This window comes from Pungitius pungitius, chromosome 9, assembly GCF_949316345.1.
Source record: "Pungitius pungitius chromosome 9, fPunPun2.1, whole genome shotgun sequence".
NCBI lineage: Eukaryota > Metazoa > Chordata > Actinopteri > Perciformes > Gasterosteidae > Pungitius > Pungitius pungitius.
Genome location: NC_084908.1, coordinates 17,986,253 through 18,002,750, shown reverse-complemented (window position 1 = coordinate 18,002,750; position 16,498 = coordinate 17,986,253). Strand labels below are relative to the sequence as shown.

Here is a 16,498-nt window from a genome sequence, read left to right as displayed (position 1 = left end):
GAGAGGGAGAGCCGACGGAGGGAGCAGAGCACCATAAAGAACAACTCGGAGGCAGAAAAGCAGCCAGTGAGGATGGAGCGGCGAGGTGAGAGAGGAGGAGGGGGGGGGGGGGGGGAAGGAAGACATGTCTTGTTCAGACAAGAGGGAAGCTGTAAAGAAAGGTGCAAATTAGTCTTTTCTGTGAGGGTTCAAAGGAAGTGTTATGCATGAATCACGGCGTGTATGCGGGCCGCAAGCAAATCAGAATGTTTCATCTCACACTGCAGAAATAGAAGTTGTTATCCATTATTATATTAATACCTGAAAATGACGTATTACAGGTGTGTGAGGACTTTGAAGGACAGAGAGAGAGAAACAAAAGAATTATTAAACGACGGGGATGGAGATACTTTTTCAACTCCAACAGTTATCGTTCTAATTATTTCTATCTCGCGAAATATAACTGAATAATAACAATAAATCCAATCTATGCTAGTGGCGGAACTATTTGTCACTTTTATTGTGTTGCCATGGATACAGGTGGTGTCGTGAAAGCCTTGAATCTTAAGAATGCTGCTTCTTCTTTGCACAATCAAACGGACTCTTCTAGTCTCTGTCAACGTTGTGATTGCGTGTCCTCTTTAGACGTCACCTAAGAATAAATGAATGATGAATCAAATCTACTTCAAAATGACTTTTTACATCCACCGTTATTTGCAGCGTGACTCAAAACCGCGGACTGCAACCTTCGTAAACAGTTTTTTCGCATTAAGTGCTTTGTGGATAAGTCTTTTGCAAAAAAATGCAAAAATATATGTATTAATTAACTACTCATTAACATGTGGGTTAATTCCTTCCAAAGAGTCGAGTGTAACTAGAAGAGCATTTAATACTCAACAAACCGTGTGCCCGCAAAAGACACTCGAGAAAATAATCAAAGTTGCTTGTTGGTTTAAGTGCTGCGAATAATCAGAGAGGTTCACACTGTGTTGTCCCTTTTAAGCAGGACTCACATGGAAAGTAAAAGTACCGCCTCATCGCCACTCCTCCACTTGTGTATCAACGAACCCATCAGTGCCTCAGGGCCGGCGGACATCCGGTTCCTGTAATGCAGGGGCCGATCTGCTGGTCAAAGCGGTGAGGAAACCCAAGGATTTCCACTGTCTGCCTCTCCCATCGGGGGGGGGGGGGAGGGAGGGGTCGCCCTGACACTCGATTGAGTTAATTGAGATGGTGCAACGTGGTGCGTATGAAATGATTGGAAGTGACATGTCTGCCTCTCTGCGCGTGAAACTGTCCAAATAAAACATCTCCTACATTAAGTGGAAGGCCGTTTTTTTCTATCTCCCATAATGTCACTAACATTGTATTTCATAAAAATGTGTTAATTTTTTTATGACTTTAGCGGAGGCGGGCAGGTATTCAGTAGGAATTAACTATGTCTGCATTAAATAGCTGAGGGGAAACCATGAATTTAATGGCTTATCTTGATAATAAAACGCAGCGACTGTGCACATTTGGGCAGGATATTAAACAGTTCCCCTCCCGACTCGATTAAGATAAAGGGCAAAGAGAAAAGGAGCCGCTGTAGCCGCATTACCAACATACACCGGTCACCGCCATCGCGCCAAACCCAAGCTACCGCTGCTAGCGTCACCTCAGCGATCGCCGCCGCCACGCCCACCTCAACTTTCAACTTTCACTACCCAAGGAAACGGGTATCAAACAGATGTTCTCTGAGCTCAGATGAAGAAAAGTCAACAGGTTCCGGATGGAATGTTTGATTAATTCTTGTATTTGAATGATGTCCAACACTGAAACTTCACTTATACCACCGAGAGTCGCTTTGACACTTACCGGACGGCCTCGGCGACTTCTCACTAAGCAGAATGTTACTGAGGCAGAGGCAGTCTGTGCTTCTCCTGACGCCCGGCGGTCCACCCTCCACTGACGCGGTGGAGGGGGCCCCATCACATGAATTAGTCGGGTGCTGAGCTTTCGGAGCACAAGTCGCCAATCTTTCCACACTCGAGACTGATATTTATTCATCTTTTCCATTCGTACTCGGCGCTTGTTTCGGGAAGGGGGCGAGGGCGCCGCGGCGGGGACGGCTGGGAGAGTGAACACTTTGGAAGCAGGCGGTGTCTCGGATCTCCCCTCATTATCACACTCAATGGAGCCCCATTAAGTTAACAGGCGAGCCATTTGCCAGGTCCATTCAAATTATAAAGCCGAGTCAATCTCGGCGTGAACTCACAACAAAACAGATGATAGAGCAAATAAAAAAAAGAAGGGCTAATGTACTGCACCAAAGCTCCCTCACAAGCACTTCTGAGGTGAGGACTGTCATAAAAGGAATGAAAAGGTTGCTGTCTGGCCGTGTAAGTGTACAGCGAGGCCGCTGACAATTCCCCTCCATGACACACAGGGGGGCCGTTGGTATTCTAAATGGGGGGGGGGTTAGTCATCTCCGACACCTACTTCCAGTAGACAAACCGACCAAAAATAACTTGAGATACCGCCTCAATCTGTGGCGCGTTACTCTGAGAAACCTTTCACAACAAACGCGTCTCGGCTTTGTCTGGATAATCACGTCGTTAATAACCCCGGATGAACATTTGTCTGAATGACGACACTGACAGGAGAGCTGTGGGAGCTACGGAATAATATGCAAATCTTTCGGCGGTTTCAAAAAGCAGCCCGACAACAGAATTGAATGAAAGAGTGTGAAATGCAGCGCGCAGCACACACCCACGGAGCCGCTGCGTTACAATTAATGTGAGAGAACAGCTCCCGTGCACCTGAAATTACTTAATGACCTCCGAGATCAGACAAGAGAAAACCATTTGATTTATTGAAAAATCCATTTTATCTTCTCTTGATAATGTCCCAGGTCTTTTGTAGGGATGTCTAATGAGTACGGTCAGTTATCTAAATGGCTTATTATTCATAACAATTGGTGTGCCAGGATTAAAAATAGCTTCTGCGGCATGCTAATTGATAGACCGCCAAGGAATAAGAACTGTGAAATTCAAATTGTATCGCCGGCGATATTTGTGTCTGCATATGTCTGATAGAGAGAGAGAGAGAGAGAGAGAGAGAGAGAGAGAGAGGGTCAAAGAGACACCTACAATAAAGAGACACCTACATTTGGTTGTTGGGGATTATCTTGTGCCCGTCCTTGTACCATGTGACCAGGGGTCGGGGGAAAGAGGCGAGGGGAGGCAGGCTGAGGATGGCAGCTCGGCCCTGAGTCACCGTCTTTCTCTGCTCCTCTGCGGAGAAGGTCCCCATAACTGGAGGAGGGAAGAGGGATGTGAGAAACACGAGGATCAGTGTCTCTGTATCCAATTACGGAGCTAACCGCTAACGCGCTAGCTGACGGAGCTGTCAGCCCTCTTCAACATTCATTCAATTAAGACACATTTTGAGCCCCTCCGCATGGGTTAGAAAGGCAGTTAGCTCGACGCTAGCAGGAGAGTGAGTTCAAACTGTTCATTCGAGAGGTGTCGTGGATACGGTTTCCTCCATGGTCGATGCTCTATGACTCACTAAAGCTCTGACTCTTTTTTTCCCTGTAGCGGCAGCACTCTCAAGATGGCCACTTAACTGCGTGTGGGAACTCACAAATTTGGTTTGTCACCAACACAAATTCACTGACTGCAAAGATTAAATTAAATGATTAAATTACTTCTCATTTGTCTTAAAAAATGCACTGCGGATATACTTTTTGTGGTAGGTGTTTGCTTGGTACTTTACTGTTTAAATGCTTTTCGCATATTACATGAAATAATTAAAGTCCAAATGAAATTAAATTGCGTGTTTGGAGAGAAAAGGAGACTTTTTAATATATTTGAAAATGCCGCAGTTGCTTTTTCTTTCAGTTACTGCAACATAAGAAAATTAATTTAAATAGAGCACCCCCCCCCCTTCAGAACCAGCATCGGGCAAAGAATTGTGCAGAAACCCTGGTGTACTCACAGGCCACCTGCACCTCGGTCCTCCGGTGTATGACGGCTCCCATCCGGTTCCTCACCACGCACTGATACAGGCCTGCATCAGTCCTCTTCACAGACCGGACAGACAACCTGAAGGTGGACACACACACACACACACACGGGCCGCATGGTTATGTGGCTTCTTCCTTTTTTGTTTTTTATGTATCGTTGTGAACCAGCAGCATAATTTCATTTTTTTTACCACCATCAGCAATCACAAACAGATTATTTCATACCTAGAAGTAAGGATTGGTTTTATTCAGATCATTAAATTTGGTTTATTTTATGATTGCGCATGGTTTGGTTACAGACAGAATAGGAAGACCCAGGAGGCAGAAGGGGAAGAGGGTGGAGGTCTGCTTGTCCATATGTACATAAGCACCCTGGCGTAATTCTCTTTCATGACCTTGTTCTGACAATGGACTGGGCCTAATGTTCCCCAATAACAGAAGGGAAGGCAGGGTGGTGCGTACACGTACAGTACACGCATGTACCCTTGTGTACACGCGTGTGTGCCGTGTATGAGAATGTTTTTGACTGTGCGCATTGGTTTTTTATTTTTTGTTCATTTCTCCTGAAACGGGCAGTTAATGGGGTTTTAATGGACTGTGCTTCACTAATGGGAAGCTTGGCTAAAGATCTAGGTTGGTGCCATGCTGGACACACACACACACACACACACACACATATATATTACACGACAGAGTAAAACTGCACATTGCTTTGGGGCTCATTATAAATACCAGGAAAGCCAAGTATTTAACTCCCAGGCTGTTAGTGTATGCATAGTGCCAACACACATACACACACACACACAGACATGTGTGCATCAAAGACTCACACAGGCAAGTCCATCTGAATCCAAGATGGCACATTACACAGCAGCGCTCCTCCAGAAACAGATTTCGATATTAGATACTGGATACTTCTACCAGGTGTGTGCGGACGGGGCTGTCACTGTATTCTCTGATCATTCACAACCCGTTTTCCTTCATACACAGCACATCCCGAAAACACACACCAAATCGACAACACGATGTCTCAGCATGTTTGTCTCGACAGTCTCGGCCTTGCGTGTGAAGCCCCCCCCCCCCCCGGTGGGATTCGAGATGAGAACAATTTCAATCAGGCTTCTTCAGCCAGACGGCTTCAGCGCAAATAGAGCAAACGATGAACCGTGTGATGTGTGTGCGTTCATGGGATGACACTGTGGATGGAGAAGAAAACATCATTTACGGCTTCGCGTGGATGGCCCACTGATGTGTTGTGTGTGGAAGCAGGTTGGAGCTGAACAATTAGGCAGCATCCAAGTCATCGACCTTTTGGGCTTTTTACATTTTTTTTGTTTTTTTTAAACTTGCCAACGGATTATTTTAGCGCAGCTTACGGCGCTGCTCATCAGAGTTATCTCTGTCCACTACATTAAACTTAAGCAGAAGAGGTAATTGAAAATGAAATAAACCCTACACTGAAGGGTCTGAAACGGGACCAGGTGCCCGACTTGGTTTTGAGGATGTATAAATAGAAGGAGACGCATTGGAAATGCAGAGAAAGGAGCTCAGACGTATTGATCGCTTCTCCTCTTTCCCCGGACCGTTTACATATTTATGATGCTGACGTAATTATTAATCTCACTCTGGCTACACTGTCTAAATGTTCTGACCTTTTCTAAACACACTCCATCACTCAAGGGGGGGGGGGGGGGGGGGCCTCAGGTGCGATCTTATTCCATTGCACACAAACACACACACACAGGCACTGAAGGTTTCTCAGAAGGACGGACTGAAGCCACACACACACACAAAGGAGAAGAAGCGTGCGTCCCACTGACCTGTACTGAGGCGTCCAGCCGGTGACGTCGCTGTTGTTCAGGGTCCAGCGGTACTGCAGCGGCCAGCTGCCTCCAGCCAGGCAGGTCAGCACCAACCTGTTTCCCTCCAACACCACCTGCTGCCTCGGTCCACCCCCCCGCAGGTAGGGAGCCACCTCTGACAGACGGAGACACAGACGAGGACAATGTCTTATTCTTCTAAAAAAAAAGAAGAAATGGATGGTTTCCCTCCAGACGTTAACAATGTTGGCTCTAATCTACGAGTAGTTCTACTCGGATCGACGTCTTCTTCCCTGCTCACGCGGGCCAAGATTCCGACCTTTCTCGCCTCATTCGCACTATAATTAGTAACAGCGAGGGTGTGAAATCTGCCGCGGCTCGCTGACAGGATTTACCTCTGGAGAAAGTCCAGTCCATTAGTGAGATCTGGGGAGAGCGTTCCTCTGACACGCTTCCTCGGAGGGACTCACTTTAATGTTGCTTCTGCAGACACCTCCCGTAAGGTGTCAGGAAATGTAGTGAACAAAGAAGAAGTGCATGTCATTTCTCTCGATACACATTTCCAATGCTCGTCCTTTGGTGGATCCTATTTCTTCCTATTTGGGCGCATTTGTGCGCATCAGCGGTCCAGAAAAGCAGCGGCTCCGTCACACTTTGTCCCCCCCCGGAAGGACTCGCTGAGACTCGAGGACTTCTCCTGCCCCTGGCTGCTGCTGAATTGCATCAAGTGCCCACATGCATCAAAGCAAATATAGTTAACGTTGGCAACGGGTCTGGACAAATCCAATTTGGTCCGAAAATCAATCATCTCTCCTCCCGGGCCGCTTCAACTTCCTCCGTTCGGTGTTTCCTCGAGCTGCCTCCATTCGTCTCCGTTTCCTTCCTGATTCCTGATTCCTTATTCCGTGTGGATGTCTCAGGGCCACCTTTTCCCCCCCTTCTCCCCCTCCGCTTTCCACCGTTTCACCCGCTCTCTCTCTCTCTCTCTCCCTCTCTCCCTCTCTCTTCCCCTCTTTTAAGATTGATAGCTGCCTGCCCCCTGCACTAGAGGAAAGTGTTCCATCTAAGATAAATTTATACGGGAGTTTCTGTGTATGCGTGTGTGTGTGTGTGTGTGTGTGAGGATTTATTTGGAATATTCCATTTCTACAGATGACGGCTGGCAAAGTGGACTCCCAATGTCATAGTGCTGACCAGCACCATAACTCACAGCTGTGTGCCTGCCCGCCCGTGTGTGTGTGTGGGGGGGGGGAGTACCAAACATAGCAGCCTTTACAAACTATCAAATATGACCCTCACTTAGAAAGGCGGGCACTTCAACTTATTGTACAAATAGAAAGATGTGGACGCGTTGCACCTGTTTCCAAGCATTGCACTTACGCACTACGCCCTTCATACTTTGTACTTTACTTCATACGCTGCTTCCTGCTTCCTGCAGAGTGCGTGCGCTCCTCACGGCCATTTAAACCCTTTGGAGGGGCTCCATTAGAAGCTACACACAGAGGAAGCAAGGTCAGGTAACGCCTGTTTCACTCACTGATGTCGTGTGTGTCCCCCCCTCCGTCTGTCCCTCAAAGTCACTCTGCCTCCCTCACACCCTTCTTTCTCCCCCGAGCTCCACCATCCAACCAGCTTGTCTCTCTATCGAGGCGGCCTGCCCTCTCGTCGCCTCTCCCTTAAGTCTCTTGTTGCCCCTCGGCCCCCCCATCTCTGTCAGAGTGTGTGGCAGCTCAAGGTCTCTGCTTTTTGCCTCTTCGGAAGGAAAGGAGGGGGCGAGGGGGCGAGGGGGGGGGGACGTCGCCTAACAGAAAGGCTGGCCTCTAAATGTGACAGGAGAGACTCAAGAGGCAGATGTGCATGCAGACACAGACACACACACACACACACACACACTCCCTCCTGCCGCATCATGGGACGGTGTCGTGAAGCCGCTTAGGCAGATACTGGGGAGGAATTCAATTTGCCGGGGGAGATGAGCGCTGCGATTGAGGGGGAGGAGGGAAGGACAGGAGGAGGAGAAGGATCAGGTTGGCTGTCCACTACCATCCCGGCCTCTCTCCTCTCTCCTCAACAGGACTGTACGCATGGTGGCCATTAGGTCCCTTCATGACACGTCCTTCACAAAAGGGGGGGCAGGAACCAGTGGTTTTCCTCTAGTTTTTTGTCTATTTAGGTGCACAGTGTGGTGGGAATGCATTTCAGAGCTCTGACTAAGGAGTGAGAGTGAAAGGAAAAAAGTTGAGCCGTGGATCACATTCCAACAGTGCTGGCTTAATTATTTGTAATGTTTGCGTGTGTGTGTGTGTGTGTGTGTGTGTGTGTGAGAGAGAGCGAGAGAGAGACAAAGTGAATCAGTATTCATAGACTGTAGCCAATTCTGCCAGCTATGTCTCACAGCAGGGGTTCAGCTCTATGAAGATAAAGTGATTTTTCTGGAGTGAGTGACCCTAATTCTGACCTGACACACACACACACACACACACACTAACACACACCGTGCCTTTTTGACGCATGGGGTTGACGGGGAGAAAATAACTACATCAGACTCTTTTATCACCAGTACATTTGCTATGAATAAGCGAGTGAAAGTTGCATAGCTTTGCAGTTTTCTTATTTAAGCGGCCTATTTGATTAGGGGGGTGCGAATGAGCTCTACTCCCTTTTAATCTAATTTGTCTGCCAGCGCTTGTTTCTACAGGCATTTAAAAACACTTAATTGGACTGACAGTGTGTGAAGCGCGAGGAAGAATTATGAGTTGAGATTTTGAGGTTAGAAAAATAGGGTCGAAAAAAAAGCGGTTAATTAATTGAACAATGTAAAAAACACAATAGGAGTGTATCAGACCTCTGCACCTGAAACAGTTCAGTTGTCCTGAATACTTTGCGCAGAGAGATGATAGAAGTAAAGGCGAAAGGAATGAGCGCCTTTTTTAAGCGTCTCCATGACTACTTCTGTTAAGACGCTTTATTGCCCCAGAAATAATTGCGCCGGACATTATTGTTGACATTCGAAGATCATTTAACGAGAATATATTGGCACGGTTATGGCATCGCATTGAAAATATACTGGGAATAAAATAAAAAAAGCGCCCAGCCGGGACAGTAAATCGAGCCGACTCTTCCTCTGCATGGCGCTGAAGTTTCATTACGTTAGGAATATGGCGGCGGCCAGTACTCACGTCAGCAGAAAGCATCCAGATCATCTGATCATTTTGTAATAATAATAATAACCGATGGTGATGGAGCTCTGAGTAAGCAGCCGCAGATGTTTCAGACGCTTTTAACTGTAAAAAAAGACGGTGGGTGGAGAAAGGTGAGCGACCAGAGCTGGAATCCTGGAGGTGGGGGGGGGGAGACTCGCAGTACTGACGGCTCCGACCCGAAAGCTGACTGAGTGGAAAATAATTAGATTCTCTGTCACGGCACGTCGCTTTGTTTGGCTTTTCTAAATGATTCCTTCCGCTGTGCCGTGATGGCGTTAAAATAAAGAAATAAATAAAAAGATGCCAAACGTGTAATAATAACCTTCATGGGGGGGGGGGGGATCAAAACACGACTGGACACGTTTGCTGCTCCCCCCACACTACCACCACCACCACGCCGCCTGGTCCACGCCAGACACGATGCGGGGCCAGTTCACCACGACCGAGACGAGGGCTGACAGCCCCCCCCCCCCCCCCCCCCTCTCCCCCCATCTCACACATCCAACCCGGAGCTCTAACTGAGAGAAGACAAGATGACAGCCGAGCACAGAACACCTGCTGCCTTTGATGATGATAAAATCAAAGCGCCTCTGACGTTGACCCGCTAGGCCGCGTCGCGGACAGGAGCCCCCACCCCCCCCTCCCTTGCGAGTGCGTCTTCTTCTTTGCGGCAGCGACACGCGCCGACAGGTGGATTCTGAAGCAGCCTGAAGTCTCCCTTTCACGACCCCCCCCCCCCCCCCCCAACCAAATTAACATTCTGCTCCGCTCGGCTCGGGTACAGTAGAAGGTGAAATCAAACAAATGTGCCCAATTAGTGCCTTCGGTGATCATATTGCCTTTGGCCGTTTTCCAGTTTGGCGCTGACGGATGCGTCGGCCCGAGCCGGACGTGTACTCGCTTTATAAATGTCAGTCTGCGGCGTCCTCTGGCATTCAGGCCCGTGTCATGTGTGTGTCGGTATGCGTATCCACATGTGACCACCGGAAATGTCAATCTTAAATATGTTCTACTTAAATTGAACTACGTGCATTAACTGCTTTAGTACACAACACAACATTCTGTCGTTGTAAGCATCTGTGTGTGTGTGTGTGTGCTCTTGCACGTCATGGGGTCCATGGAGAGGGACAGAGCATTAATTGGGTCAGAAGGGCTAAAGCAGAAGAGTGGGGGGGGGAGGGGGGGGGGTAATCAGGTGGACTGTGATCAGTGACATTTAAGAGGTGGGCCACACTGCGGGGCACATAATGCAAGGACAGACACACACACACACACACACACACACAGAAGACTGTCAGCTCCTATCTCCTGATGCGCAGACAGGCGGAGAGGAGGGGAGTGTGGGGGGGGGGTCGGGGGGGTCGGGGGGGGGTGAAATGAATACAACCCGCTGCGACGCCAGCCTTCTTTCTCTCTCTCAGACAAGCAGGTTGTGGGTACACAAGCAGCTGAAAACACCTCCATACTCCATACCCCCCCCCCCCCGCTGTATCTATTTTACATCTCATCAACTATCAATCAGGTTATAAGATCATGGACAGATATGTGTGAGGTTTTACCAGTTTGAACCTGTCGTACGTTATCACACATCACAGCCACTGGGCTACACACACACACACACACACACTCGACCCAGATCCCCACACTAACACAGATATTCGACATTCAGACATTTGATAGTCTGATGACTTGACTCCAGGGTCCATCTCACTCAACACACACACACACACACCATGTTGTTGGTGTGGAAGTTCTTTGGTGTGAGTGAAGAGGACCTTTAAACGATTCAAACATCTTTAAGATTAGTCTCAGCTTCTGCCGCAGCTTTGAAGGAAATAAAAGTTATTTGATAAAAGTAAACACACAATGGGTTTTCCCGACAGGTTGTGGAAAAAATGTGCAGTTGGTGCATTTCTTAAACAAAGTGCATGTGGAGCTCAGAGAGATCACTCATGCCCCGTGTCCTTCCTCTCATCCAGCCCCCCCCCCCACCGGTCTCCAGCTCATTCTGCCCCATCTCCCCCGTTCTGCTCAATTCCGGTCGGCCCGTCCTCCTGACGAAGCGCTCTCTCTCTCTCTCTCTCTCTGGAGCCGTGCATGTGTCCGTGCACGCACACACTCCATCTGCACTAGCCATCATCCCCTCTGACAGCTGCCACGGCGCCGACCTTGGGCACGGTGGGCTACGCGGCGTTTGAAGTGATTGACGAATCGTATCCTTTTCATTCATTATTGAAGGGCGGAGAACGAAAGCGCGGCGGGGGAAAATAAGTGCAGGTGAGGCGCGAGGAGGCGAGGAAAGCGGAAGGGCGCGGAGGGGCCGAGCGTCCTGAAACAGCGGCGCCAACCAACCGTTGTGGTTTCTCTCCAGCGGATCCCGAGTCACCGATGGATCACCGATCCCAAAAATAATATTCCAGCCACAGGCCGCTCTCACGTGGACGTCCTGATCCCGCAGCTACTCTTAAAGTAGGACTGCCGGGATGAAAGAGACCATTCCACGTGGACTACAAAGCACAGCTCCGTGCCCAAAAAACAAGTGCATCCGTGGGACGAAGCCCCCGCGGGAAGCGGAGAGGAGGAATTTATGCGCCTGCTCGTTTTGAAACCCGAGTGCCAAAGAAGCAGCTCTCCTCCGCCGCCCGTCCTCGCCCAACACTCTGAACTTTGTCCCGCCATCTTTGCTCTTTCATCTTTTCTGTACAAAAAAAAAGGAATCTGCCTTCATCAGCCTCCACCCTGCGCTCGCCTCCATCTTTCTTTTCATCTCGGCCCGTCAGCATCGATTCGGGGCGCTCTGTTTCCAGAGGAGTCACCTGCGCGGCCAATGGGATCGCTTCAAAGTGAAGAAAAAAAAAGTCGGAGGTTGGAAAACATTTGGCAAGTATATGAAATTACTTTTCCAGGAAGGATTTAATAACTTTGTGATGTAGGAGTGGTTATTAAGCCATAATATCAAGCCTAACCCCAAACACTAATGGAAAACAATGCATTTAAAACCTTACTCCAAAACTGAGTGCCGTTAAAGTTTTCATCAGGTTTTAAATGTAATGAAACGCAGATTTTAATTGAACCGACTTTAAGTGTCCTGCTTCACTCACTCGCTGTCAATCTGTCCTCTCCTCCGCACTTCTCAACTCCTCTTTCCTGTCCTGTCCTGTCCCGTGTGTGTGTGTGTGTGTGTGTGTGTATAAGCTTACGCCTGACAACGCATGAATCCATCTGCTCGGTGAACACAAGTACGTGTGTGAAATTGTGACAGTGACAACATTTGCCACAGAGTCTCCGTCATCTTCCCCCCCTCCACCCCCCCCCCCCCCCCTCCTCCCTCCTTCCCTCCTTGGACAAGGGCAGGTCCGTAACACGCCGTTTGAAGGGCGGACCGCGTCCCCGGAAACGTTTCCCTCAAAGACACAAATTAATTCAATAAGAGGGACAAATGTCCTTGCTGAGGTACGATGTGACTTTCTTACCCGAGTGTTAACTCACTTCTGCGTTCACGCTCAGATGAGAGAGCACTCACACACACAGAAGGTCAGACACACACACACACACACCTATCCGGGTGTTTCCGAACAGGTCAACCAATAATGACTGGGGAAGCGAGGTGTTTGAGGTACTTGTTTGCCCAACAACTCATTGTTGAGCTTCCCCGCATCCCTGTGGCTATTCTTAGAAGTTGTTGGGTTGAATTTTTGTGCGAGGTTTAAAGAGAGGGTTGTTCAAAATGTCTTTCTTTAATTATCTCGCTGTTGCAGATACTCTCCGAGGCACACGCTGGCGGCCGTGCTCGTCCCAATTCAACAGCATGCTCACCCGGCGCGTTCCCTTAGCTCCTCCCACCCCATCCTGGAAACATGAGGCCAACGCTGCATGCTTGCAGCTACCTGCAGCTTCTCCACTGACACCTCCCACTAATGTTCACCACAAGGCTCCAGCGGGGGGGATATGAGCCCTTTTCAAGGGGGTTTGAACACAATCTGGGTCCAGCCTCAAGAGAAAAATCTTGTCAAAATGCATCTTCATTTGAAATTTCACAATAGGGGAAATAAAGCACGTTATTGCCCGTTTTTTTGGTGTTGTCTGACTCACTAATGATACTGGTCGTACATCTAAACACGTACACAGACCCACAATGCACAGAGAGGACGGGGTCACCTCGGGAGAAGGCTGTGGCTGTGGAAGCAGAAACTTTGAAGAGGATTTAAAAAAAGAAAATTACAATTACAAATGCCCTCCCCCGTTGATACTGCGACCCCAACACCCCCGGCCTCCCGCAACCAGCTCCACCACCCCCCCCCCCCCCCCCCCAGTGTGAGGGACAAGAAAGAGAGAAATGTTGGAAAACTTCAAAGCTACTCAGGAATTCAAAGTTCAGAGTTTCATCTCCTTGAGTCAATTTGTAAGTCAATGTGTGTGTGTATCTATTTATGCGAGGTGTGTGTAGAAAGAGCAAAGCAATGGTGAAGATCCCGCTGGTATCCTGCAGACCACATTGCACACAGCTACTGGTCAGAGAGCATCGGTGCTCCTGCCTCGGTCGAAGGACACGTTTAAAAGGGAAGAACAAGAGTGATTTTAAGGTGAGAGACGAAACCGCTCCTCTCCTCGCTCTCTTTCCCTCTCACTCCATCGAATGCCCTCTCGCCCCCCCCCCCCCCCCCCCCCACCTCCCACCTCCCACCTTAGAGTGCTGCCCCTTCATCACCGCCTCTCCTCCGCCTTCCATTCTCTCTCCGTCATGCTGTCATTTAGCATCGTGGCCCGATGATTAAGCGCTCCATCACCCCCCCCCCCCCACTAACCCTTCCCCCTCCTGCACCACGCAGTCAGCACTTTCATTTATTCACTCTCTCATTTCAATCCCACGTCTCTCCTCATGTCCTTCCCTTCATTATTTATACCTGCCGCTGTGGTCGTGATGACAAAAAAGAAGTGAAGGCGCCTGAGACATTAAGCGGGGAGGGGAGGGGAGGGTGAGGGGACGTCAACAGGTGCACACGTGCCGTGCTGATGGAGCACGTTTAACACGGGGACACGTTGGCGGACGCAGCTAATCTGTCTTCTGCTTCGGGCCGCGCTGAACAAATTGGCGCTTCTCCTCCTGTCTGTTGATGAGATAAACAGGCGCTCTGTCTTCCTCGCCCTCTCTCTCTCTCTCCCCCCCGGGAGCTTCAACATGCCTGTATCAAACGTGACACTCTCGTTAATCCACATTCAGTCGGCCACTGCCCCCCCCCTCACCGATCCAGGTAAACCGACCCGCGGCAGGAGGGCTCATGAATAGCTAACGGCAGAGACGCAACAAGGTTCCGATTCCCAGAAAGTGGCCTTCACGCCATCGGCTCTGCTATTGGCTGCCGGTTCGGGGGGAGACAGGGGAGGCGAGGGGGAGGTGGGGGGGGATTGATTGAACATAAAAGGGAGAGAGAGAGAGAGAGAGAGTAAAGCGATATGTGTCTGGGAGAGGGAGTAATTGTGCATGCGTGTGTGCGAAATAGAAATAGATGTGTGCGAGCGTGAGCCAAAGAGGAGAAGAGAAATGGAACATATTATATGAAGTTATTGGAAAGCAAAAGCAAAAGTCATTTCACAAACACACGGCCCATCTGCCAGTCCGTCTGAGGCTTATCTGCACGCATGATTACTAACCCTGATAAACGGCCTCCCATCACACGGCGGGCTGCGCGGGGGGGGGGGGGGGGGGGGGGGGTTTGAGGTTTGTGTGTAATGACGAAGTAACGGTCATGGCAAAGATGGCCGGGAGGGGGAGGGCGGGGCCTAAGCCGCGTGTGGGCACCATAGTGAAGGAGCTGACATAGACCAGAAGTGGACGCAGTCATCGTGGGGGTCACCCGTTGAATTTTGGGCCTCACGTTGTCGCCGTCGCCATCTTGGATTTGTCATCTTTGAGGTTACCATATTAGGAACGCGGAGGGGCGACTCGGATGCTGTAGGGCTCTGCTAGCGGTAGCGACCTGTCAATCACAGTATGCCCCCCCCCCCCCCCCCCCGCCCCACCCTTTAAAATTGACTGCACTGTATGGTTGGCCTCTACACATTACCTTCATTTATGAGCTGAACGTCATGACTTAAAGTGATGTGCCGAGGTGATGAATCGGGTCTCATAGACAATCTGACTTTTATCAGGGACAAACAGCGCTTGGTTTCTCCTGGGAGAGACAACGCAAACAGGCACAACGGCTATTGTTACTAGAAGCCTCTTTGCATAAAAAAAACTCCAAACATCACTTGGTGTAATTAATCAAGCTAATCAGCGGGTGGAGGAGGGTGGGGGGGGGGGCTCGTCCTCTGCAGTCTCTCTCCCTGGCTCTGCAGCAGTTTCCTCACTGTCGCTCAGGAGGTTTTTCCTGCATATTAAAACGTCTCGACGACACCTAAAGCGAAGATGCGAACACGCTGACCCCCCCCCCACCCCCCCACCCCCCTCCGATGATACCAGATAAATTCTTCATACTTCTGCCAGCCAACAGGTTGAAGGGAAAGTCCAGCGCTGAGACGAGAGGAAAACAGTAATGATGCAAAAAGCCTTGTGCAAAGATTAAACATTTGAGCAGAAGCACATCAGATAGGAAAATGCTAAATTAAACAGTATTGGTAATCCAGAAAGTCTAAGCATGCGTCCTTGAGCAAATATCCTGTGTGCATATTCCCTCACCTGTTGAAACACATCACACTCAAATCATGGTTTGTGAATGCTGAGCGTGTTTGGTCATTATGTTATTTGGCATGTTGATCTACAATAGCTTACAAGAGCTTAAATATTGTTTATATATGTATTTGCTCATCCTTGAGCAAAATAACATTGAAAAAAAATAACAAGCTTTGCGTGATTGTCTTCTGTGTCCGATGGAAGCGTCCTAAAGGTCCTGAATGCAGCCTTTCTGCTCTCGGAGGTCAAACGTGTTCCAAAAGAATAGTTCATGCCCACGTTAAATTATTCATTCCATTATTTGAGATGTGAAACGATGAGGTGAAAGACTGACATTCGTGGCCAAGTCACGCACTTCTATCCCTCGCCACACACACCTCTCCTCAACCGAAAAAAAAAGAAAAGAAAGAGTAACACCTGATGGGGAGTTTGGGGAGCAGAGTCACACCACCGCCGGCATATGAAGCAGCAGGGCTTTGTATTCATTAATAACAATGAAATGTGGTATTTCCTCCTCACTTAAATTGGACTAAACACTACAGACGAGTGTAACAAGGTAACAACATTTGACATACACTGATTTCAGAGATGATCTACTGATGTATGACTGCAGTAAAGAAGGGACCCAATATCTAAAGGTTCATCTGCTCAACTTTTGTGTTGTGCGCTCCGATCCGTGCGCTGGATGATCCTCCACCGGTAGACCGCATGTGACAAATCACCTCTTAAAAAAAAAAACAACACCAGCAACGCAACAACATGGCCAACACAAAAGAAGCGCCTCCAGCCGCCATCAGGCCCGCGTGGCCGGCTC

The 16,498-nt window shown here is 49.1% G+C and overlaps 1 protein-coding gene across 1 annotated transcript in view; it reads right to left on the bottom strand.

The window, feature by feature from the left end:
• Positions 1-16,498, bottom strand: part of LOC119217786 (protein sidekick-1-like) — a 156,130-nt gene that overhangs the window by 90,082 nt on the left and 49,550 nt on the right. The window contains exons 2-4 of the mRNA XM_062564406.1: positions 5,809-5,965; positions 3,961-4,067; positions 3,128-3,275 (exon numbers count right to left, since the gene is read on the bottom strand). Of these exons, the coding sequence (XP_062420390.1) occupies positions 3,128-3,275; positions 3,961-4,067; positions 5,809-5,965 (412 nt within the window). The remainder of the gene's footprint in view (positions 1-3,127; positions 3,276-3,960; positions 4,068-5,808; positions 5,966-16,498) is intronic.